We start from the raw sequence: 26,976 nt of genomic DNA on the forward strand, positions 1-26,976 counted from the left end.
TCGAAAATGACCAAAAACAAAAAAAAAACCTTATCTTACCTTTTCTTTATCTGCATGTGGTGCTCAAAGTTTTTAATGTCAAGGACCCCTGGAAGTAGGCCTATATGTATTTGATCGCGGACCCCCACCTAAAAATATTCTGTTCCAGGGACACCCCAGAAGCAGAGATTTGTTTTAATAGCAGATCTGCAAGCTCATAGTGTGGCACTCGGTGCCGCGCTATGACCTTGCAGATCGATTTTTGAATAGCCAACGTATAACAAAATAATGGTGAAAGTGGTAACGTGACACAGATGTGTTCCTGGTATTGATGGATTAAAGAGCTAAGACTAATGGTGGACAGGCTTTAGTGAACAGCATGTAAGCTGCATGGCTTGATGAGGGGCTTACAGAGCCTGTTTCTGTTGGCCCCTCGGTGACAGATTAGCCGAGCTGAGCTGCTCTTGGCCAGGGGCCCCGATGATGGCCCCCAGGAGCAGCAGCCAGCGATGGATGGAGGGAGGGAGGGAGGGAGGGATGGGACCACCATCAGTCGTGCAGCTGGCAGTGGTGGAAAAAGGAAAAGCAACAATTCCACAATGTAGAAATACTCTGTTACAAGTAAAAGTATGGAATTCAAAATGTACTTGACGAGGTGGTGCCATAGTTTTGTTGTAAGTGTCTATGGAGTTAACTAATACAGTGTTTCTCAAACATTCAAATTTGAAGGTCTCCCCTTAACTTTGACAGTGTATGGAACCAAATGGACCTGTTAGATTCCATTTGGTTCCATTTGTACACTGTTAAAGTTACAGACTTGTAAGGGTCAATTTAGACACCCATGAAGGAACTTATAGAGTTCCTGAAATCTACTTTGAGAACCACTGCTCTAATAGACCGCCAGCCAGGTGTGGTCCGTTATAATATACAAATATGTCTTCCCTTTGTATTTTTGGTTTCTTCCTGAAAGCTGAGAAAAGGCCCAGTTGAAATACACTGATATAAGGACATCATCATTATATCATCCCCTCCCCTTTTTACCACACAACAACATTATGGGTCTGGCTAACTTCACCTGGGTCACCACCCACCTGACAACCCTGTTTTCCCCTTTTTTCCTGGCTATATCTACTGTAATTTAATTTAATCCTTTTTGGCAGCACCAGACCAAACCATTGGACAGTAATCCAGATGAGTGAGAGCTAGTGTTTGCACAATTTGGGGAATGCATTGTTGTGGTAAATATGTGGCACATCTCTTGATAACGGACAGACTTCTTCCTATTAATGCAACAGTCTTATCATCAACTTGTTTTGACCATGTTAACTTACTATCTAAAGTGATGCCTAGTAATTTTGTCTCTTCTACCTGTTCAATTTGCTTTCCTGTTACTAATATATTTAATTGAGGTTTATCTTTCACAGAGCACACTGATCCAAATACAATGCTTTTTGTTTTTGATAAGTTAAGAACTAGCTTATTACTACTGACCCACGTTACTACAGATTGTAATTCTGAGTTCATAGTCACTGTTAAATAATCATTGATTTTGATGGTATATATAAGGTCGTATCATCAGCATACATTACGGCTGTTGTTTGATTTAAAACTAATGGTAAGTCATTTGTAAAAGTGGAAAATAAAACAGGACCTAGGCAGCTGCCCTGTGGAACACCACACTGTAGCTGCCTCACTTGTGAAAAACTGCCATTGTAAAAAAACATACTGTTTCCTGTTTGTCAAATAGCGTTTAAACCATTCTACTGCATTATTTGTAAAATTATAACATTTCAATTTGTTCAATAATAAAGTACCTTCGGGCGGCCGAGCGTCTAGTCGGCGACCTGGCCAACTCGGGAACGATGTAAATAGAGAATGAATGCCCCGCCCTTTAATGCAATCCCCATTAAACCTGTTGTCATAGGACCCGTGTTGACCATCTGTTTGACTGTGTCCATGTATGCCCATATATGGAGATATCTGTCTGACTGCGTCCAAGTTATGCCCATATATGGAGATCTCTGTATCTGCCTGACAGTCGGCCGAGCGTCTAGTCGAGGACCGGCCTACTCGGGAACAATGTAAATACGGAATGAATGCCCCACCCTTTAATGCAAACTCCATTATACCTATTGTCATAACCTATTTTGACCATCTGTTTGCCTGTGTCCATTTATGCCCATATATGTAGATATCTGTATCTGTCTGCCTGCGTCCATTTATGCCCATATGGGGATCTCTGCAGACACAGTGCCGGTTCTGGAAAACACTAATGTCAGACATTAGCTCCGCATACGGAGATTCCGGACCTTTTGCGCTGGTTCCGGATAACCGCATATCAGGTCAGGTCGAGGCCGGGCACTGCACTCCCTGCTGCGGCGGGGAACGCGTGTGCCGAATTCTGTGTAATGCAAACCCCATTATACCTGTTGTCATAGGATCCATTTTGACCATCTGTTTGCCTGAGTCCATTTATGCCCATATATGGATATATCTGTTTCTGTCTGTCTGCGTCCATTTTATGCCCATATATGGAGATCTCTGCAGACACAGTGCCGATTCCGGAAGACCCTAATGTCAGACAACAGCTCTGCATACAGAGAATCCAAACTTTTTGCGCTGGGTTCCGAAAAATTGCGTATCTGGTCGGGTCAAGGCCGGGCTCTGCACTACCTGCTGTGGCAGGGAACACGCGCGCTGAATTTAAGCTGGTGGGACGAACGGTTCTCAAGATACGCGGATTACATACATACATACATAATATATATACATACATACATACACACTCACAGAGATTTTTTGTTGACTCATGTGGCGTATGTGATGTCAGAGCCTTTTATGAAGTGATGTCACAATGAGTCAGCGCTTGCTCCGGAACGGCCCGATGTCAGTCATCTCCGCATACGGAGATTCCAAACCTTTCGTGCCGGATCCGAAAAACTGTGTATCGGGTCGGGTCGAGGCCTAGCTAAGAACGTAGGCAAAGGTCTGAGCTATCTGCGTGCGAAATTTGGAGTCTGTAGCAACAACCATGTGCTGTCAGGGCTCTTTCATGCGATTCGGGCCAATTCGGATTCGCGTCCATTGACTTCAATTAGTAGTCAGGACTCCGCATATGGAGATTCCGAACCTTTTGCGTTGGTTCCGGAAAACCGCATATCGGGTCGGGTCGAGGAATAGCTAAGAACGTAGGGGTCTGTAGAACCAACCATGTACTGTCAGGGCTCTTTCGTGCAATTCGGCCTCGGCTTCAATTAGTAGTCACGACACGATGATCTATAACGTCAAAAGCCACATTAAAATCTAATAATACTGCACCTACTATATTTGTATTATCTATATGTCTTAGACAGTCATCTGTTATCTGTGTTAGTGCTGTACCGTCGAATAAGCATGCTGAAAGTTTGAAAATAATTTATTCACTGTAAAAAAGCATTGTTTTTCTAGTAGTTTGCTGAGAATCGGCAACAGACTAATTGGATAACTGTTTTTTCCACAAAAATTCTAATTTGTATTTTTTGGCAAAGGAATTACTTTCGTGGTGGGGGGGATCACGGCATAATGTCTTTAAGTACAATACATGTACTTAGTTACTTTAAACCGCTGGCAGCTGGTTCTTGGCTGGAGTCCTCTCATGGAGGAGAACACGACATGGTCCCTGCATGTTGTCACTGGACCAGCATGGGATGCAGTCCTTACGCACGCACGCACGCACGCACGCACGCACGCACGCACGCACGCACGCACGCACGCACACACACACACACACACACGCACGCACACACACAGTGTTTGCGTGTAATGACTGCATCCCATGTGTTCACACTCTGTGTTTGTCAAACACAGAGTGTGAGCACATCTGCATATCGTCGTTGTTGGGTGGAAACCTTGTATGTCCAAAAAAAACATTCATTTTGTATTTATAATTTAAAAAATGATTTAAAGTAGTGAAAATAACCGATCTACAAGCACACAACGCCTCGCATAACGCCTCGCGATGCGATTGTGTGCTTGTAGATCGTCTATTTTCGCTGGTTTTGTGCGACAGTCTTGTGTGATGAAGCAGGGCTTTACTTTCCGAAAAAAACATACAAATTTGAAACTTGGATATATGAGGTTTCTGCCCGACAGTGACAAAATAAATATTATCGCTTTATGTTTTAGTTAGTTTTTTTCCCCCACACAAATTAGCCCTGTTTCATACTTTGTCATATTTGGCGGGGTCATTCACAGACAGGGGTCAGCACCATGCTGGCTTGGGGTGGACATTCTTGTAAAAATTCTATTTTTTGCTGTGGACATGAAATGAGCAGGCGATAACATTACCTAATGCACATACAGTATGTATTTTGTTGTCCAAAAGGGCTGGAAATAAAACTGAAACTTGAGTAATTTTAAAAGGCAAGTACAAGTAATCCATGTACTTTAAATCAAGTACACATTTTGAACGAGTAACTTTAACTTGTAATTGAGAAATACAGTACCTTGACTCTGGGTGTGAGCTTGTAGATCGGCTATTTTCACTACTTCTTGAATATTTGTTTTCTAATTTATGGAATTTCTCAGATTTTCATTCTTTAGAAAAATCTTTTCATTTGTCTTTTATTCATGAACATCTTAGCTTTTTAGGGAAAATATTTTGAAATAATAATAATAAATAAAAAAATAAGGTATATTATTTTCGAATAAATAGGCTACTTTAGAATCGGCCTCAGGCCTAAATGGGTTTAATAAAAAACTAATAGATTGCGTCTTCAGTTTGAATAACAAAAGGTTCCATTTCTCCCCGGGTCTCAGCATGCGGCTGTCAGACAGACACAGGCAGGGTTTGACTGACATGTGTGTGGATCCATCCCGAGCAGGGGTGTCACAAGGCGGGGGGGGGGGGGGGGGGGGGGGGACTGAGTTACTAGGGCCCAAATTGGAGGGGGCCTTAACTATTTTATGCTTTAGCTATTGAAAAATAGCAGATATACAAGCTCACAGCGTGGCACCGAGTGCTGCGCTGCAAGCTCGTAGATCTGCTATTTTTGAAAAGTCAAGAAAATGTGTGCAAATCTTTGAATATATGTATTTTTTAAGCGAACATTTGCAACTCAAATTTTGCTTCGGGGGGGTCCCTGGAACTAAATATTTTGAAATGGGGGTCCGTGGCCAAATACGTATCATTCTGGGGTTCCTGCACGTGAAGAGGTTTGAGCACCACTGACATAGAAACATAGGTTTTTCAAAACACCTTAGAAGGATTTGAAATATTCAAAGATTTGCGCACATTTTCACAATTTTCCAAAAATAGCAGATCTAGAAGCTCGCAGCGCGGCACTCGGTGCCACACTGTGAGTTTGTATATTTTTCAATAGTAAAAGCGCAAAATAATGCGTAATAATGCGTTCCCAGTGGGGGGCCCGCAGTGAATCCTTGTGGGAGAGTGTTTTCTGCTGGTGTTTCAGTCCGAGTGTATCAAAGGGTGCGTTCGGAAATGCACACCGGGTCTGGTTAGGGTTAGGGTTAGGGTTAGTTTTAGGCATAGTTTTACTGAGGTTAGGGTTAGGGTTAGGGCTGGGTGTAGGAATAGTTTTACTGAGGTTAGGGTTAGGATTAGGGTTAGGTTTAGGCACTCACTAGTTGTGACACTACACTGAGCACGCACCCGGTGCGCATTTCCGACACTACTCGGACTGAAACACCAGCAGAAAACACTCTCCCGAATCCTTGTACCCAGGGCCCAGAATTTGGTGCGACACCCCTGGTCCCGAGAAGTAAACAGCATCAGGCCTTATCAGAGGCGAGCAGAGAGCTGCAGGGTTGAGAGTCTGACTGCTAGATTACGGGGAGTCTTTAGAGCCGCGCCGCAGCGCCGCTCGGAGGCACCGTGACCTTTTAATCTCTATCTTTTCTCGGGCGCTCCCGGTGCCCCTGCGGTGAAATGACTGTCTGATTCCAGGTGAAACGGAAAACGTCTCCTCAGGGGGGGCAGTTTCCACGGAAAGCAGAATTTTCTATAGCAAAGACGGTGTTTTTCTCAGAGTTCAGAGGACCCGAAAGCAGTACACACAAACGGGCAAGAATCAACATTCAGTAGTTCTATCTAGGGCATATTCACGAATAGTGATTTTTAGTATTCGAATTATTCGACCTCAAAGTATTCGAATAGTCGAATATTCGACAGGACTAGCCAAACTGTCAAATATTAAGTAAGCAAGAGGCGAACATTGTGAAAATAGCAGATCTACATGCTCACAACGCCTCGCGTTGCAAGGCATTGTGAGCATGTAGATCTGCTATTTTCACAATATTTATCTGCGGAACCGAGTCACATTACATGTAATACCTACAATTCCAAGTGCTTGTCAGGGTGGGGGTCCCCAGTTCAAATGTGTTTATTTCTAAACATTTTTGAGAACCCCTGGTATAGAGCATTAACAAATTCACCCACCAGGGGCACTGACAACTCATTCTTATGACTTCCTATCTTGCCAAGCTTTATAAACCATGAAGAAATTATATATATATATATATATATATATATATATATATACAGAAAACAATAAAAAAAATAATAATAAGCAAATATTCGACTTTGGTGAACAATGTCGAATAGTGACTTTTATATTCGAATATTCGAATATTTGGTGAATGCCCCTTTGGTGAATGTACTTAAACCTCCCATGCAATGAGGCAGAGAAAACTCACCCTGGGCGAGACCTGCGCTGTGCATTGTCTTAACGGAAGCACTCAACTTTGGCAGAAGTGCTGCGGGAAGTTACGTCATGCGGTGCTGGTCTGTTCCCCCAGCGAAACAAACAAAAATAGATGGCAGCTCTTAACAGTTTACAGTTTACAGTTTAGGTATATAGCAGACGCTTTTAATCCAAAGCACTCAGTCACACTCGGGTGACTGAAAAACCCCAATCTGGCTAGCCATCGCCACGAAAAGGGACCGCCCACTTGTCCCTTTTCGTAGCCATCATTGACTCTTGTCTCGAGAGATTAGAAAAACCTTAACAGTCAGAGTGGTATAATGCATTATACTTGGGAAAAGTTTCAGAAGGGGAAAAAGAAAACGAGAACATCGAGTATTTAGGAAAAGTCATGGAAGGGGACATTTCTGAGACCTTCACGGGGAGAGTTATTGCACTTTGCGAGCTCAAAATCGATCAAAATGAACTGTTAGTCACCCATGTGTTAACACGCTCTTAATAGGTGTAACTTAAAAATGTTCAGCTGGGAATAAATTTGCAGGAACACCACAATGTGAACAAAATACAACTTCCGGAGAAATTCACACGCCACAAGTCCCTTCTAACCACTCTCTGCCTCTCTGCCATGGCGTTTCTCCGCAGATGAGTAAGCCTGGCTACGCGAGGTTAGACAAAACTAGGACTGATATTACAAAATGGCGTGCACCCAAAACACAACACATGACACAATGACACAAAGCTACGTTCTGACAAACACTCACAGCAACAGAGAGGTAAGTCTTAACAGCGGGCAAAAGCCGCTAACGCTGTTCAATGAAAATATCCTATCGGCTATTGGCGACCACGTGGGCCAAACAATAAACTATTTTACGTTTTTGGGCGACGTTCCTCAGCAAAAATTTTGACCATCGTCTAGTATCGCCAGTAGTTCCTGAACATACGCCAGGCTGTCGCCCGTGGTCGCCCACTGTTAAAATGCACCCTGACTACACACAGGTGAACAAATAAACTGAGCACAGGTGACTTGGTAATAAATAGAGGGAGGTGAGACAAGACAGGTAACAACAAACAAGGCAGACAGGAAGGCACAGAACCAAAACAAAATAAGATACAGAACACCAAGGCAACACACTACACAGAACTAGAAGACCAAAAGAAGAACAGGAATACCTATAAGTCCAAAAACGAATAAACAAAGACAAAAGTCCAAGGGCTGAGGAGCGGACCGTGACAGTTTTCTTTTTATATTTTTGTCAGATATTTTTTTCATAGCGCTTTGGGCGTATCAAGCTGAAAATAGTTAAACTTTTGGAGAAAAGAACCTGCCAGTGAATGTCACGTTTGATCCTCGGGGCTGTGCTGTGCCCTCACTGCAATTTTCAAACGCTTCCGTCAGGGGCGTCACAAGGGGTAGGAAAGTGGGACTGAGTTACTGGGGCCCAAGGTGGAGGGGCCCTAATAACTTTATCTATTGAAAAATAGCAGATATACAAGCTCACAGCGCGGCACCAAGTGCCGCGCTGCGAGCTTGTAGATCTGCTATTTTTGAAAAGTTGTGGAAATGTGTGAAATTTTGAATATATGTATTTTTTAAGCGAAGATTTCGAACTCAAATTTTGCTTCTGGGGGGTCCCTGGAACTAAATATTTTGAGATCGGGGTCCGTGGCCAAATACATATCATCTTGGGGGTCCTTGACATAGGTTTTTCTTGCACACATTTTCACGATTTTTCAAAAATAGCAGATATACAAGCTCGCAGCGCGGCACTCGGTGCCGCGCTGTGAGCTTGTATATCTGCTATTTTTTCAATAGTTAACATTCATGGGGGGCCCGCAGTGAATCCTTGTACCCAGGGCCCAGAATTTGGTGTGACGCCCCTGGCTTCCGTCATACCGTCTGGAGCAACGGAAGCTCTGAAAATGATCAAGCGATGAAGCGGTGAGGTGAAGCCTCCTCCCTCGCTTCTGGTATCTGGTCTTCACTGTTGCGCGGATGTATCCCAAATATAAATCAAAATCATCTAAGCAAGATATTCTTAAATAGGCCTATATTCATGAACGGAAATGACAAACAGAAGACAGCCAAGACACTGTGTGAATGTGAAGCAGGGAGTTATTGAAAAAGAGAATTTGTTCTCAACAAACCTCCCCTCAGTAAATAATCAAATCAAACGTTATTTAAAGGAGGACTTTGCCACTTTTCAACCTATCTTCATAATAGGTCCTCACTAATGTCCATAGTAAAATAGCACAATTTGTTTCTACTCGGTCCAAGTCTCTTAGGAGAGCTGTGGGAAGTTCAGAAATCCATCGTCTTGTGACATCATCATTTTCCAAAAAAAGAAAAAAAAATATTTGATTATCGCGAGAACAATGGCTTTCACTTTAACATTGCAACTTTTCAGGAGTAGAAAGCCTGCATTTTCTATTAGCTTGGATTCCCAATCGATGATGTCACAAGACGATGGGTTTCTGACCTGCCCACAACCCTCCTCTGAGAAAAAAAAATTAAAAAAAAGCAATTTTTTAGTGAGGACCAATTATATGAAGATAGGTTGAAAAGTGGTGAAGTACTCCTTTAAGTAGCCCATTGCCAACGACCAAGGTCGAACTAAGTGCTGCACAGAGCATATTAATATACAGACAGGCAAGAAAAAGAAATAAAAAAAAAGAAACACGACACGACAAGAAACAACATAATCGCAATCAACGACATGCCGTGAGGGCCATGGGTAATTGCAAGGCCAAAGGTCGAAAGCTAGAGAGAATAAAACGAGTCTTTAGCAAGGATTTAAAAACCGCCAATGACTGAGCAGAGTGAATGTGGAGAGGCAGGGTCTCGTAAAATCAATTCTAAATCAGAATATAAGAGGAGCGCCAGTGGAGCGAGGCGAGGACTAGGGCGATATGGTCACTCTTTATTCTTATGTATTTTATTTACTTTTTTTACCAGTAAGGAGGCGAGTGGCAGCATCTTGCCCAAGCTGTAGACAACTGATACTGTAGAGCCCCTGCCCTTTTATCCATCTGTACAAAGTGCCCTCTCCAGACCATGAATGCAGTTTTTACTATGGTGAAAGAAAAGCAAATGCCCTCTTTCCATGCCATACCTGAAGGCAGCATAAAAGAGAATCAAACTCTCCTGAACTTGAATACAGCATCTTATGTTGAAAGAATTGCCCTCTCTGTGTAGAAATCCATGCCGTTACGCCCCTTCTCCAGTATTGACTTTATTATGCTTATTGTATCACGCACCGAAAATAGCCGACCTCCAAGCTCACAACGCGTTGTGAGCTTGGAGGGCTGCTATTTTCGATATTTCGAAAATAGCAGCAAATGTCAGCCCCTGCCTCTCTAACATTCACTGCACGTCCCTGTACTCCACTGTACCTGACCGATCAATGACAATATAGAGAGCATTGCAGTAATCAAGTCTGAGTGAAATGAAATCGTGGATGACTCTCTCTAGGTCGGTTGATGGCCTTTATCCTGACCAAAAAGCACAAGTTGTGTAAAAAAATAACTTACTTTAACCACGGAAATGATCTGCTTGTCAAATTGTAAATTGCTGTCAAAAGTCACACCAAGGTTCTTAACTGAAGCGTGGGTGTTGGCACCTGAGGGGACCTAGCTGGGCAATATGATACACAGAATAACAACAATAGAAATAAAATGATAATAATGAAATTAAATTAAAAAAACAAATAAGTATGGGGGAAATGACAGAGTATAATAGGTGCATGTGATGTCATGGCTCACGTGCAGACTACGCGCAGCCACGTTACCATGGTGAATGTCTAATTAGGTAGGAATTATAGGATATAAGCATTAGGAATTAGGATAACCTAGGACAACCTAGGACAACTGTTACCTTACAGTACTGGAACAAAAGTTGTACTGACTGACCTCTAAGTACTTTCCCAGAGAGGGTTGCTTGTGGCGTCTTGCTGTGTTGCACCCTTTCTTGCTTTTTTTATTCTTCGTTTATGTTCACTGACTATGTACACTTATTTTTGGCCCTGCACTATTGGGTTGTGTTGGTTGAATTGAGTACTATTGCTGTGTTGATATGGCGGTGAGATACTTGTGCTGCACTGCTTTGTTAAGTTGTGCTTTGAGTATTTCTTTTTTGTGTGTGACGTGACACTATGTTTATTGCTACCGAAGGTCGCATTATACCCTGAAAAACCTCGTCGCTTGTCTGACTGTCCGGCTGTACAGGAAGTGATGTCAGTGTGATGTCACGTGTTTTTCGGTACAGGAAATGATGTCACGTGACATCACTTTTATGCCCATATATGAGTCATTTTGTACCACATCACTGTGACTCACTGTCACTCTTTGCCACATCACTGCTCTGAAGTTGATTGCATGGAAAAGCGAAAGTTGATCACAGTGATGTGGTACAGAATGACTCATAATATATGGGCATACAGTAAAAGTGACATTGTACCGAAAATGGAGGCCAAAAATGAGAATGTTATGCTCATATATGGAGATCCACAGGCATCAAACCAAGGCCCTACGTTTTATGCCCATATGGAGATTCCTATATTGTCAATATTCACCAAGGCCCTGCTTGGCATTACTAACGTACGTTTTATGCCCACATATGGAGATTCCTATATTGTCAATATTAAGGACATTATTAAGGATATTATGTTATAAATATTAAGGACATACATGGGAATGCCCATATTTGGTAATGTCCATATGGGCATGTTTTGACATAACATAACTATCATGAAGGGGTCTCCATATATGAGTAACTGGTCCCATATACATCACTGGCCAGATGGCCAAGAATTGGCGTCCCCCTGAGAAGTCACTCTGAGCTGTCTTACTAGTATTCTTCTTTTTTTATTGTGCCTTGCTTTTTTTTTTACTGTACACAACAGTACTCTTTTTCTTTTTCTTACTTCTTTGTAACTTGTAACCTTAAACTGCTGTGCTGCCTCTGGGCAACAGATTTTCCCCCATGGGTTAATAAAGTATCGATCTATCTATCTATCTATCTATCTATCTATCTATCTATCTATCTATCTATCTATCTATCTATCTATCTATCTATCTATCTATCCATCCATCTATCCATCCATCCATCCATCCATCCATCCATCCATCCATCCATCCATCTATAAATGTAAACAAGGAAGTACAACGGCGTCACATGGCATGCACATTACAGCGTTTGCAATTACTGATGCGTTGCCATATGAACGCAGAATAACAAGTGAGAACGCAGCGTGAGTTTTGCAGTTTTCTCTAGAGACCGCTGTCAAGTAAACGTGGCGATAGAGTCTGTTAACCAGGTTGTCAGGATGACAGACTTGAAGCTTAATAGATCAAGAACAGTTGACGTCTGGCGTTGAGATAACATTTAACGCTCTGTGGGAAAGCAGTCAAGAGGATTAAATTCGTATTATCTGTAGGACCATTTTATCTATGTGTGTGTAATGTCTGACAGTTGAGTCATGGGGATCCATTTAGTGTACACTGTACGGTCACACCGAGCTTGTAGATCTTGCTATTTTTGAAAAAGTCGTGAACATGTGTGCAAATCTTTGACTATGTATTTTCAAAGCGAACATTTGTAACTCAAATTTTGCTTCTGGGTGGTCCCTGGAACTAAATATTTTGAGATGCGGGTCTCTGTGGCCAAATAAATATCATTTTGGGGGTCCTTCACATGAAAAAGTTTGAGAACCACTGACATAGTAGTCTCTCAAGAACAGACTAACTGAGCTCCAGTTAAGTGAAAAGGACCTTTTCTTTGACGATGGCTGGCCAGATTGCTGACTTAGAAACATAGGGTTTCTCAAAAAATCTAAAGACACTTATAGAATCAGGTCAAAATTCTAATTTTCACGATTTAAATAAATAGCAGATCTACAAGCTGTGAGCTTGTATATCTGCTATTTTTCAATAGTTAAAGCATAACATAATGATACACAATAATGTGTACCCGTTCTAAATGGGACAACTTTGTTTTTTAACAACAAGGGTTCATTAGATTGTAATTAGAGAAAATAAAAGATGAGTGTTAAAATGTTTTTATTTAGGCCTACTGCTTTCTGTAATTTTAACGAGTATTATTTCAGTGGTTGGGGGCATGCGTACAAGTGGCTAAATACTCAATAGTGGCGTTTCCATAAAGCCACTTAATGCGCATTAACGGCTTATTCGCAAAATCTTTCTATGGAAACACTTCAAAATGCGAATAAACTTTCATTATCCGCAAAAAAACTATCCGATTGGAGGAGGTGGATTTTGAGGCTTTATCGAATAAACGAAATGCGCATTTGTGAATGGAAACGGGTCAGACAATAAATGCGAATAGATTATGACGTTCTTGGTCCATATCGTTCTCCAATTTAACACTTTCCTCTGCCGCTTAACGTCCATTGTGTAGCGCGTATAGCCCACAAAACAAACCGGTTGTTTGTTACACACGGAGTGACACGGACCGCGTGTAAATTCCTCCCGTTTTCACCTCCCGGAGTCAAGCCATCCGTGGCTAACCCTTCCTCATCACACACCAAAAGTGGCCGATCTACAAACTCACAGCAGCTCGCTTCCGCGAGCTGTTCAAGTGCAGCTGTTCAAGCTGCACTTGAACAGCCATTCCAGGCTGCCATATCCAGCCCAAGAAACCGTAGAAACGGTGGGAAAATAGAATGTACTTCTTAAAATAAATGTATCATGCCTGTTGCTAAGGTATGACAACATGACTACCAGTCATGTTGCCATACCTTAGCTTTTTCTGAACTGACGCCACTGCACTTCTACCCTATATAATAGTGTACTAAGGCAAACGGGCAAACGAGCAAACAGATGTGTCAATAAATCAGATTCTGCTTAAAAAGCGATAATGTACAATGCAATGATGCACAACCTAAGTCTGATATTGTCCTGATATTATCATCGGGTCACCTTGGAGTCCATTGACATGATTCTACCACTGCAACAAGGAGAAAAGGCTGCATTGTTGTTATTTTAATATACAGGCTGTGTCTGTCTGTGACTGACAGGCTGTTGGCAACTCAAGTCCTCCCCTGCAGTGCCTGAGAGATGAGCCAAGACCACATGCAGAGCAGAGTGTTTCAAGGTCGTTTGTGTGTGTGTGTGTGTGTGTGTGTGTGTGTGTGTGTGTGTGTGTGTGTGTGTGTGTGTGTGTGTGTGTGTGTGTGCGCCTATGTGCAAAGACCTTTAGTGTCGAAGAGTCCTTGAGCAAGACTCTGAACCCCTAGTTGCAGCAGGTTGCAGGTTACAGCTCACACACCACACACACTCACCTGTATACAGTACAATTCAGTAACCAGTAACATGTGGGTGAGGCATCACATTGGGGAAAAAACAATCCACGGCAGCTCTGTTCAGTTCAAGTAGAAAACCTTTTATTAATCCATAGCAAGGAGTTTAAAAAACGCACAGGTGACCAACACGTTTTGTCCAGAGGCCTTCATCAGGGTCCACCAGTAATGACAGTGTCACACGTCATTAAATGGTGCCCACAGTCATCTTCACTTGGGGTGGAACATGTCAGTCCGACATCTCATTACTCAGACTCCGTTTGGCTACGGGTGCGTTTAGCGTTAGGGACAGTGGTGTAAAGTAATTAAGTACATTTACTGAAGTACTGTTACTTAAGTGCAATTTTGAGGTATTTGTACTTTGCTTGAACATTTCCAATTTTCAATACTTTTACTTCTACTCCAATACATCTCAGATCCAAATATTGTACTTTTACTCCTTAATTTGAAAACTTTAGTTACCAGTTACTTTGCAGATATAAAGTAGGCTTACACATATTATAAAACACACATAAACCACTGTAGCCCTATTTTATACCGTGGCTATTTTGAAAATGTACAAGCTCCAAACGTGTCCCACCGCGACACGTCGTGAACTTTTAGATCTCCTATTTTCAAACATTCTGTAATTTGGTGCTTTAAGTACATTTTGATGCCAACAACACTTTCATACTTTTAGTTTTGAATTTTTAATTCCAGACTTTTACTTGTCACATTATTTCTATATTGCAGTATTGATACTTTTACTGAAGTAAAATATGTGAGTACTTTTCCCACCACTGGTTAGTAAGGGGGAGAGTCGGACGAACGCTACGCCGGAGTAATGCGTGTCGGGAGCAACGCACCGCACCCCTTCACGTGACATCACCACTTAACAGAATTCACCTGAAATTACTTATTTTGTATCAATATACACACGTCCTGAAGCTGTTCAGTAGGAGACTCTTTGAGCCTCTGCAGACTCAAATTCACCCTTTCTCAGCCTTCTGGTTGGTCCCTGACTGACCAACCAGCAGGCTCTATCTGCCTTGTTCCGCCCTGGTTCCGCATTGTTTCTGTTGAATTTGCTACGTTTTTGGAGAAATAAAAACATTTTAAATTATGCCCAGTCACTATACTGCACCTGTTTAAAATGCGAATTGAATACACAGAATAACAACACAAAGCAACTGAAAAACATGTTATTTCAATGGTAGTGGATGGAGAGAAAGGATTTTTTGTCCAACCAGACACAGCGACCAATGGGTGCGAAGAGGGGCGAGACGAAGGGCGGGACTTGACAAAGGGCCAATTATCGGCTCAGGGATGCGACCAAAACTGAAAAAAGGTTCATGGCGCTTGTAATTGACAGAAAATGAGTAACTTTTGGGGTGAACTACTCCTTTAACCCAGGGGTCTTCAACAAGGGATCCGGGACCCCTATGAGGTCCTCAGAGTTTCTAGAGGGGGTCCTCCAAATCTTTGTGTGAGAAACTTTTTTTCTCCTTTTTTTGTATTAACCACCTGAACCCTGCTGCGTCCATATTCGGAGAACCAAAAATAGCAGGTCTACAAGCTCACAACGCCTCGCGCTGCGAGGCATTGTGAGCTTGTAGATCGGCTATTTTCGTCAAAGAGCTCTGGTGTAAAGGGAATAAGAGCATACTAAGTACAAAGTGAAATGTCAAGTTTTATAAGTAATGACGGTTCAAGTGGTTAAATATCTGAAAACACAAATTGACATGAATCCAAAATACACTGACGATTGCGCTGTCAAACAATGAAACTATATGGATGGGGGTCCCTGCTTCATCTCTCTCTCAACTAAGGGGTCCTTGGCCTGAAAACGTTGAAGACCTCTGCTTTAACCCATGCGCGATTACACATCACGTACCAAATAGAAAACTGAACTGATAAAATACAATACAATACATCAGGTTGGAACACAGCACCCAAATGGTAAAATAAGAACCACAGTAGGCCTACATGTGGGATCCACGTTTGCCTGGTTAATAAACCAGACCGAACACAACAACACCCCCTGGCGGTAGTGGTGTTGTAGTACGGTCTGGCACCGATCCATTGAGATTCTATTTCCTCAACCAGCTTCAAGGGTTGGCCAATCAGGTTTGTATGCTTGGGGCATGTGGTTTCTGTAGGCTTGGGGCACGTGGTTTGGGGGCAAACCCCAGAAATGAAAACTCTTCCTGAAATCCCAGACTCTCTTCCCAAAACGAAGTGTGTGATAGAGGCTGGTAACGCCAGGCAAGATCCACATAGCATCAATAGCATGACAACCTACTGGCTGAGTAGCCCGTTATTCCAGAGACGGGGGGAGAAGTCAATGTCATCAATAAGACCAGGGAATGTTGTCGCTCCAAAAGGTTTCTTTTTGCAGTACCCGTTCGAGTCACCATCTCTTACAGACCTGGGAATGACTTTAGTAACCATGTTTCTTTTAATTATTTGGATTTGTGCGTCCAGCTGTCTTGCGGTGTTCTGCCATGGTGTAGATGGGATTCCCAATCTGCAATGTGAATGCTCAGCAAAGCTGTCTGCACCCAGTGTGTCCAGTGTAAAAAACAACCACATCTGCATTCTAATCTGTATACTACATAAGTAGAATTGCAATTACCAAAACTTCTTACCTAACAGGTTTTTTTTGACAGAATGTATACACATAGTTACTTGATTTGACTATGTTGGAGCAACAATCACATTTTCCCACTGGAGATTTGAGTCAGGACTCTTTGAGGGGGTCACGTAAATATATTCCAAAATATATTTACATTTTATTTTAGAATTTCTAAGTATTTGTATCCCACGTTTTTTTGCAACCCATTTTCTCACCCAGTGCCAACTACCTAACCTGTAGTCCTGGTTTCCGCTCTCCCCCTGCCACGCCAGGGGAATTGGGGAGCACCTGGCTGGCTAGGGGGAGGTACAGTAGTATAGAAACCAGGACTACTCCATGTTTTTGTGAGGGCATCTACCCTAGGAGACACGGGGAGAACATGCAAGCTATATGTTTAGATTATTTTGATTTACATTATTAGGACAGATTTGTCAAATAATAACAATATGGGTCTATGTTCTGATAGTACTAGATAGAGTATTTGGTCCATATTTGGACTTCAGCCTCATCCTCTGTGAGCAGAAAAAGGTTTCAGTTTTGGTGGAGGAGACAGGTTTTCCTCCAATCAGGATGGAGTGGGACTGAGGACGACATTAGCCTCGCGTAGCCAGGCTTACTCATCTGCGAAGAGAAAAGCCTGGTAACGACCATAGGTTTAAACAGCATGAAACGGTACTACTTCCGCCGGGAATTTCACCGGATTATTTTTTCATATTTCCCGCAGGCGAAAAAAAACTGTTCTACTTCTCCTGACCCATCGGTTGCGCTCGTAATAAACAATATCCAAACAAAAACATGGATTCTGACAAAAGACACCTATTAAGAGCGAGTTAAGAGCCACAATCTTTATGTAAACGGACTGCAACGCATGACGTAACTTCCGTTAACCGCAGCACTTCCGCCACTTCCGGTGTCTGTAGGTTCATGCCGTTTTCATCGGCTATTGTGGCCAGGGTGGGACGACATAGAAAGAGGGGCCTTCCTCGAGAGTGGGGGCGGGGCCCGTCCCCGCTTGATCATGAATGGAGGAAGGCCCCCGCCTGTCACCTACATGAAAACTGAAACCTAAATGAAAGCACTTACCCTACCTTTAAATCAGGATCACTCCGTACAATGCACCAATTCTTATATTGATCATATCGTCGTTGTCGGGTGGAAACCTTGTATGTCCAAAACCGTTTGTTTTGTATTTATCATTTTAAAAAAATGATTTAAACTAGTGAAAACAGCCGATCTACAAGCTTGCAGATCGGCTGTTTTCACTACTTTTGTGCGACGGCCTTGTATGATGAAGCAGGGCTTTACTTTGCAAAAGAACGTACAAATTTAAAACTTACTTTCCGCCTGACAACGATATGCTTGATATCATGGGCAAATTTACGTTACCGCGTTTGAAAATAGATCTGTCCAGATGTGGCAGGACGGGCACCTTTTTGTAAGAGACTTTGTTTTGGCATGAGCATGGTTCAGTGTGTCACTTTTGTAACCCCTCTGTGTAAACCTCTGGTACATGTTGATGGCTTGTTGATGAGTCACATATTCTCCATATAGTCTCTGAAACTGTCCAAAAGGTTTGTCGGAGATGATACCAGAGGGATGGGAAGCTGTCTGCCTGTAGGATAGTCGTGGTCATAACTTTTCCTCAATATGGATGTGTGTATACCGCCATTGGAATCCATTGATATCCTCATGTCTAGAAAATGGATTGCTGCCTTTGCTATATTCTCAAGATTCATCATTAGTCGAGTTTCATGAATAGATGAGTAGATTAATGGTTCCTCCCATTGCCCCAAGACGAGTCCTGCATAGCTGGGGCATACAGGCTGCACCCATGGCCGTCCCTTTCTCTTGTCTGTAAAGTTGATCCTGTAATAGAAATAGAAAGACATTTGTTTCTGAGTGTCCATTCTGTCAGTGACACAATGAAGTCACAAGGGGGCAGCAACGTGTCCTCAGGTATTAGCTGTAAATAGTGTAAGCCCCTTTTCGACTGCAGGTTTAGCACCATACTACACAACAGCACACCGCACCACATAACAATATCTACATTTTCCATTACGCAAAAGTACCCCTACAGGAAAGAAACAAATTGACCTTTTTAACTGTGATTATAATGCACTATAAAGTATTAATGTATTACTATGATAGTTATAATACAATATAATAGATTATAATAGTGGTTATAACACAATCAAAATATATCATCATGTATTACAATATCCTGGTGGTCTAATTGAAAAGTCAGTGAGTGATCAGTCATTATGGAGTGTTTGGCCCTGTTTGGCCTAGCTCAGACCTACTCTAGATTGGATACTTTTTAGTACCACTTTTAGTACTGCTTTCACACCACTCTACCCAGGTCGTTGTAGTGGAAAAACTGGCACAAGTGGGCGGTGTGGAGTGGTGTGGTGTTGGGCCATGTCAGTGGAAAAGGGGTTTTAGTGTTTCAATGTTTGTGTATAGAACGTCCATAGTGACTAAAATTGCATCGGCGATATGTTGTAGGTAAAAAAAAAATGCAGGAAAGGTGGAAAATGAAAGGTTTAATGAAGTAATCAATGCTTTTAGAAGATGGTTCAGACAAGGTTTTAATTGCCCTTGAATTTTATAGAATGATGCCAACTGTGGGCTTTTTGGCAATAAATAGTCATTCTTCATCAGTAATCCATGTTTAATCTTTAGCAGTGTCAAGTAGTTGTTTAAGCTCTAGAGTTTTCGGGATTATTGAGTTGGCGTAAAGCCTCTTGAATATAATGAACCTTACCCCAAATCACTGTGGCGCCTCCCTTGTCAGCCATCTTAACCACCAATTTGTTGCCGTTTTGAAGTCCTAGAATAGCCTGGTTCTCCCCCGTTGAATTTCCGTTGTCTTCTGGTCCCATCCTGAAAAAGGTTATCCCACATCATAAGTGACTTTTCTTTTGCAAAATGCGTTCAAACAGGCATTATTGTTGATTGGAAAGAACGTTGATTTGGGCTTGACAGGGCTGTAGGCCAGTGTTTTTCAACCGCTGTGCCTGGGGACCTTTGGTGTGCCCCTGAGAAGGGTCAAGTGTGCCCCTTGAAACTGCTTGAAAGCAAGTATTGTATTTATCATTTTAAAAATGATTCAAACTAGTGAAAACAGCCGATCTACAAGCACACAACGCCTCGCACCGCGAGGCGCTGTGTGCTTGCAGCTCTGCTGTTTTCACTACTGTTGTGTGACAGCCTTGTATGATGAAGCAGGGCTTTACTTTGCGAAGAAACATACACATTTGAAACTTGGAGATACAAGGTTTCTTCCCGACAGTGACGATATTTACACCCCCGTATTACAGTATGTTGGTGTGCCCATGGATTATTGAGACATGAAACACTGCTGTAGGCTATCCTGCTCAGTGTTGGGTTAAGTTCAACAGCGTTGTGAGGGCTGTGACTGACTGACTGACTGTGCCATGCTTTTAAATGTAGATTCCTGATTTTTTCTTTATTCTTACAGAGCAGTAAGTTAATTCAGATATACATCAGAAAATCTCAAATATCACATGTTTAAATATTCACACATATTAGGGATGGCCAAATGGAGATTTTTTCTTAACCGATAACCGTAAGGCCTTATCAGTTAATTAACCGTTAACCGTTAAGGAAATGTGTTCAAAAATGCGCTATTTTAGCGATTTAAAAAAGGAAAATACACCCGTTTTTCCCCATAATAAAGTGCCATATTTACACATTAAAAACAATAAAACTAGGAGAAACAAGAATACAAATGTTTTCTAAAAGAAATGTGTTTTTGCAAAGAAACGGTGGGATTGAAATGATCAGTCTGTAATATGATGCGCTGACCAGGCACGTGCGCACATACAGCAAAGGGGGCTGGAGCCCTTAACTTTTATCAACAGAATTGTCCACCAAAAGGCCCTTCAGCCCATGCCTCTCTAACATTATGTGCACTCCCTGGCTCAGGCTGGCTATCGCCTAACAAAACAGTAGCAGCGAGATGCTCGCATGTAGCGCAATAACTTTCAATCGTATGACTTATGGAATGGTTGAATCGGCTAAACGTGATGTCCATTTCATTCATTTTCTTATCTCTCGCCCGTGTTTTGTGTGTGCTGATGCAGCGATCATTGAATTTGCGACTCTGCGCTTTGTTATTTTCGCATATCCTACTCTGTAAACAAGACAACTTTAGCGTTCCTCACGTCATCAACATGTAACATTAGAAAGTTGTGTTTTAAGCTCTTCTTAAACGGGATTCAATGTGACGGGGGTCTGTTTTGTAAAATCCAATCGACGACGGAGCGTTTGTTGAACAAGTCAGCGTGTACGACTCGTCGCAGACTCGCAGTTGCGTGAATGCATGGATGTTACACAGACATTGGTGTCCAGAAATGTGTGACCACAGCGCGTCTAGTTGCATGGTTGATGACTTGATGTTGCGTAGATATTGGTGTACGGGGCTTTTGGTGTGACACATGGGTGGATTTCCTTTTTCTTTTCTTTTTTATCGGTCAAAATTGACCGTTAGTGCTTACCGGTAACCAATTTCTTATCGGTTTACCGGTAACGGTTAACCGTTGGCCATCCCTAACACATATTTCTCTATTAATCCACAAAAAAATATAACAATACTAAATAAACAACAACAGCAGCAAAAAAAATACAAAAAATTAAAATAACTCACTAGACCTACTGTTAAAGATCTAGAAGGTCCCAAGGTGTTTCTTTTCTATAACCTTATCAAGAGTATATGGGCCCTTTTAAGACTATTATCTGGTTAAAAACAACATTACGGAGGATTGTTTGAACTTGACCTAATGATATTTTGTATCTTTTCCCCCCAAAGTTTTACCAATACAACACACATAGTTATCCACCAAAAATCCAAATCATGTTTGTCATTTTCCTTCCTCAATATTTCTCTTTGAATATACCATACGGTACCTGCATGATTTGCGATTTATTTCAATTTGTAGATTCAATATAGAACTTATAGAACATGTCAACCTTTGTTTTACATGAATTGGTGGTATTCGTGGGTTTTATTTGTAGTCCTACACGGCCATGTTGAGGACAAACACAGGTGTTTCAATTTGTCTGATTGGCATAAACTAATGTTCTACGCCAATCAGAACACCTGTGTTGGTCCTCAACATGGCCGGTGTAGTAAATGAAACACATGAATATGTTGGGGGCAAAAGACTCCTTTTCGATAGAACACAAGGGCGTCAATTGGGTATGGCAGGGGTATGCAGCTGCCATACCCTAAGTCCAGGGGGGAAAATAAAAGTTACTTTTAAATATAAATCCATGAATGTCTCTTTGTCTATCTGTTCTGGTTATTGTGTTGTTAAAATAACTACAAATGCAATATTTAACAAACTGGTCACTTGACAAAATTGTATATATTCCCAGGTCAGCTGCACAGGTGCATAGCAATGCATTATTGTTAATTGTGGCACGTTTAATAACATGCCAAGTTTAGCTGCACCTCAACAACCATTCCAGGCTACCATATCCAGCCCAAGAAACCGTAGAAACGGGGGAAGAAATAAATGTACTGTATCATGCCTGTTGCTAAGGTATGGCAACATGACTGGTGTCTTGCACGCGCGCCTTCGCGTGCGTGCAAGACACCAGTCATGTTGCCATACCTTAGCTTTTTTCTGAACTGACGCCACTGATAGAACAGCCATGCAGGCATCAGAAAGAATTGCACCTGATATATTTATCACCGCGTGGTTCACTGTGTGGGCCCGGTGCTGCGTTCCCGTAGCTGGTGCCGGTTCCGGTCGTCTGAATGGTGTTGAGTGAAGCGCCCGCTTCCTCCCGCCCCTCCTCGTCTTCCTCTTCCACTGAAGTTTGTGGCGTTTGTGCGGTTGTCTAAAATAAAGTGCAAATGACGTTACAATGTTCAATGCGATAATGCACAACGTCAGCCAAGTCCGTTATTATCAGCTAAAACAGGGGTTTTCAAAGTGGGTGACGGGGCACCCCGGGGTGCCGTGACGGCAGTCCAGGCGTGCCGCGAGGTAATTTGATAATATTTGGAATTTATGGACACTTGAACAAATATTTAGTATCATTCTTTTTAAACTTGAAGTACAGAGTTATTTTCAGTCAGTTCTAACCAAAATGGCTATTATCTCAACGTTTTCCTCGCAACATAATCACTAAAATATCGTCACTGTCGGGCAGAAACCTCGTATCTCCAAGTTTCAAATGCGTACGTCTTTTGGTAAAGCAAAGCCCTGCTTCATCATACAAGACTGTCGTACAAAACTAGTGAAAACAGCCGATCTACACAACGCCTCGATGCGAGGCGTTGTGTGCTTGTAGATCAGCTGTTTTCACTAGTTTAGTACATTTTACAGATGATAAATACAAAACGAACGGTTTTGGACATAGAAGGTTTCCACCCAACAACAATGATATGCTATAAATATAAGTTGCTGGGAGTGAAAATTATAATGTAGGGGTGCTTCGGATTAAAAAAATATATTTACTGTATGGGGTGCCCTGAGACAAAAAAGTTTGGGAACCCCTGAGCTAAAAGACAGTTAAAACGACAGAGGTACTCCGTCTAAAGCGAGAGACACCGCCTCACTCGCTCGACGAGCTGTCGAGCAAGTGAGTCGCCGTGCCGAGTGTTGCGAAGTCCGCTTCAGGCGACTCAGTGCCGTTCGAGTTAATGTCCTGACTCACAGTCACAACATGTGTCATTTTAGCCCTCCCTTCTTGGGACATCTGTACCAAGAAGTCAAATTATGTAAATGTACTTAGTTACTTTACACCACTGAAAACCTAGTAGGACACTTCTAAATTCAGCAATCCGTTCTTCCACCTGGCCGGGAAGAGTGACTCGCTGAACATTACATTTTTAATATATATTTTAGATTGTTTTATGTAAATGTTTTTTGAATTTTTATTCTGTACTGTTGCGGTTTGTTTTAAATGTAAAGTGCAAATATAAATAGTATTATTATCAGTAAGCCACTGCCAATGTTCTTTTGCTCTGCGATAACATCAATTTGATCTTGGCTTACCGGAGCTGAAACAAAGTGATGGTGGCGTATGCTGGCCCTCCTAACAAGGCTAAAAGGGCTGACATCTTAACTTACCACAACGTTTGTCAGTAGCTTACATTTAAAATTGTATAATCCTGGAGGGAAGGAAGTGTACGATTAAGTGCACTTTGAGAGAATTTATCATTTTATGATGTGAATGTTTTTGTGCTTGTTTGTTTACAAGCAGGTCGGGCTTCTTGGGACATCTGTCCCAGCGACGTAGATGGCAACATCTCAATAGTCCCATTAGCCCGACATCGGAACAACGGGACGCCGAAACAACGATACGCACCCATGGTAGTTGGGGTATTTTCGGCACGTGTCTCCCGCTCTCCGGTGTAAGACACGGACAAATTCAGCACTAGAGGGTTGATACCCTCACAAAAACATGCAGTAATCCTGGTCTTAATAATGCCTCCCCCTGGCCAGCCGGGGCGCCTGATGGAGGGGAAAGGAACTGGTTGGAATAACGTGTTCCTTCCACGCGCTAGGTCCAAACCAGAGAAATCCCCACTGTCAGGTGTAAAGAAGCAACTTGGACTCCTCATGCATAGAAGGAAGCATGAGGTCAGTCCGTTGTCTCCCCAGGCGTGGCAGAGGGAGAGCAGAGCCCAGGATTACATAGACAATTGGCACTGGGTGAAAATGGGTTACAAAATCGTGGGATAAAAATTATGAAAAATAAATTTAAAAAAAATCTGCACTAGACTCACCCGTGTTGGGTATCGCCATCCTGCCTCCTGCCTGGCCAAACACCTCTGTCGTTTCGTGGCGGGGCGTGTAGGGGGCCGGGGGCACCTGGGGGGCGAAGGGACTCTTCTCTCTTCTGCCCAGGGTGGCATCTGCCCCCAACCTGTGGTAGTCTTGAGACAGGGTGGCACCTACCCCCGTCGTTCTGTAGTCCGGTGCGAGGGTGGCATCTACCCCCGTTGTGTTGTAGTCTGGTGCCAAGGTGGCACCCACCATTATTGTGTTGTAGTCTGGTGCCAGGTTGGCTCCTACCCCCAGGCTGTTGTAGTCGGATGCCAGGTGTCGGGGGAAGGTTTGGGACGGGTGGGGCATGACGTGGTACTCTGCCCTCTCTGCCACCCCTAGAGACACCATGAAGGAACCCTGACCTGCTTGTTAACAAACAAGCACAAAAACATTCACGTCATGAATGTATAACTACTCTGGGAGAGAAAATGCACTTAACCTCACACTTACTTCCCTCCAGGATAATACAATTTTAAATACACTGACAGGGACGTGCAGAGAATGTTAGAGAGGCAGGGTCTGACATTTCTAAAAGGGCCTTTTGGTGAAAATATCAAAAAATAGCAGAACTCCAAGCTTGAAGCTTGGAGGTTGGCTATTTTCAGTGCTTGATACCACACTGGACTAAGCATAATCAAATCAGTACGGTAGCCCCCTTTGATGTCTATGTGTGCACATGCCTGATACTGACAAACCTTGTGTTAAGTTTGGACATCAGGCTTTCCAGCCTTGTTAGGAGGGGCTCTAAAGGCTGCATCATATGCCAATATAAATTTTTTTCGGCTCCAGTAAACCAAGATCAAGATGATGTTATCGCAGAGCAAAAGAACATTGGCATTGTCTTACTGATAATAATACTATTTATAATGCACTTTATATTTTAAACAAAGCTCAAAGTTCCAACAGAACAGAATAAAAAAACATTTTCCTTTTTTTACTTTTGGTACTTTTGCTTTTACTAAAGTACATTTTGATTACTGGACTTTTACTTGTAAAGAATAGAGTACCTTTTCCACCACTAGGCTTTTACTAGGGCTTTCACAATTATTACATAATGGTCTAATCACAATTATTTGACATAATCTCAATTATTTTGGGATAATCGTCATAATCGTTTACATGTTGAAAAATGTTTATATATGTTCAAACATTTAAAGAAATAGTGAAAATAGCAGATCTACAAGCTCACAACGTGTCGCACCGCAATGCGTTGTGAGCTTGTAGATCGGCTATTTCCACTATCAATGTTCTTTTTTAAGTATAAAGTTGTCAAATATGTCAGTAATTTCATTGTGTATTTAGGTTATGTGTCATATCTGCCATGCGCAACTTCAAAGCCCACAAAGCCAAACAGAAATGTAACTGTCAAAGGCAACACAATTAAATCGTTAATCACAATTATTTGAGCAACAACTAATCGTCATGTAAAATGTCATATCGTGACAGCCCTAGCTTTTACATAGCTTTCTCACAGACTGCATCCCGGGTCTCTTGTGTTTTGCTTTGCTAATTACCCAGGGGGCAAAGGAAGGTGTGCTGCATTTGCCCCGACATACAAAGTTGTCCACCAGAAATATTATCTATGACCCAGTAGGATCACAACCTATATGGACAACCCGGTCAATTTGTACAACAAAGTCCAATATGGCCGCCTTTAGTTTTAATGGCGGGGTGAATAGGGCAAAATTTTAAACTGAGGGATATTTCCACGAAACTTCACAGGTTGATCAATGGTATACATATGAACATTTTTTGTATTGCAAGTTTCCATGAAATCCAATATGGCCGCCACAATATGGCCGCCATAATGTAAGGACACAGAAAATAGGTTTTGCCTCTAACTTCTGAACCAGATGAGCTAGAAACGCAAACTTGGTGTCTATTTCATGGTGTCTGACCATGGGAGACTCAATGGAATAGCTAATTTTATTATTGGGTGTGTCTGGACCTTTATTGTGCATATTTGCCAGATGGTGGACTCCCAAAATAGAGCTTCTACCATGATTGTTGACTGCTTTTGCAAATACAAGCAATATGAATCCATTTGCTAAGATTTATGGCACAGAAGGGACTTATACCTGTATTATTCTTGAGTTTGCATGTTGTCAAAATGGCTGTAAACGAGATATTATATTTCCTGTCCGATTCTACTGTATGTAGTTGTAGCAATGACTTCAGATAAAATCAGAGACCAAAACAATGTATCTTAGAAATTATTTTTTAATTAAAAAAAAAGAAAAAAAGAGAGAGATTATCTCAATGAAATGAATGCAACTGCCTTTTTGGGTCTTTCACACATAGACATGCACATGCTTTCCAACAACTTCAGCTTCAGGGAAATTATAATGAACACATGATTAAAACAGGCTGCATTATAATGCAAATAATTGCTAGTCACTGTCACTGTCATGTGTACCTATCCTGCTGCATCTTGTCTCCAGTCCTTGGCAACGACACCCCAAGTAGCATGCAATTCCCTTCTTCGCACATGAACAGTTTTTCTGGCAGCCTTTGATACAGCTACATGATATTGCCTTGTCCATTGATATAGGCCAGGCTGG

The 26,976-nt window shown here is 42.1% G+C and overlaps 1 protein-coding gene across 1 annotated transcript in view; it reads right to left on the reverse strand.

The window, feature by feature from the left end:
- Positions 1-386: 386 nt before the first annotated feature.
- The window catches only part of LOC308298119 (netrin receptor UNC5D-like), a gene marked incomplete at both ends in the record, with an annotated part of 131,846 nt that continues 105,256 nt past the window's right edge, over positions 387-26,976 (reverse strand). Inside the window, 3 exons of the mRNA XM_080741676.1 lie at positions 387-540; positions 22,340-22,475; positions 24,373-24,777. Coding sequence (XP_080597802.1) covers positions 387-540; positions 22,340-22,475; positions 24,373-24,777 — 695 coding nt within the window. The remainder of the gene's footprint in view (positions 541-22,339; positions 22,476-24,372; positions 24,778-26,976) is intronic.

Source organism: Nannobrachium achirus (assembly GCF_963921795.1).
Source record: "Nannobrachium achirus genome assembly, chromosome: 14".
In the NCBI taxonomy this organism is placed as follows: Eukaryota; Metazoa; Chordata; class Actinopteri; order Myctophiformes; family Myctophidae; genus Nannobrachium; species Nannobrachium achirus.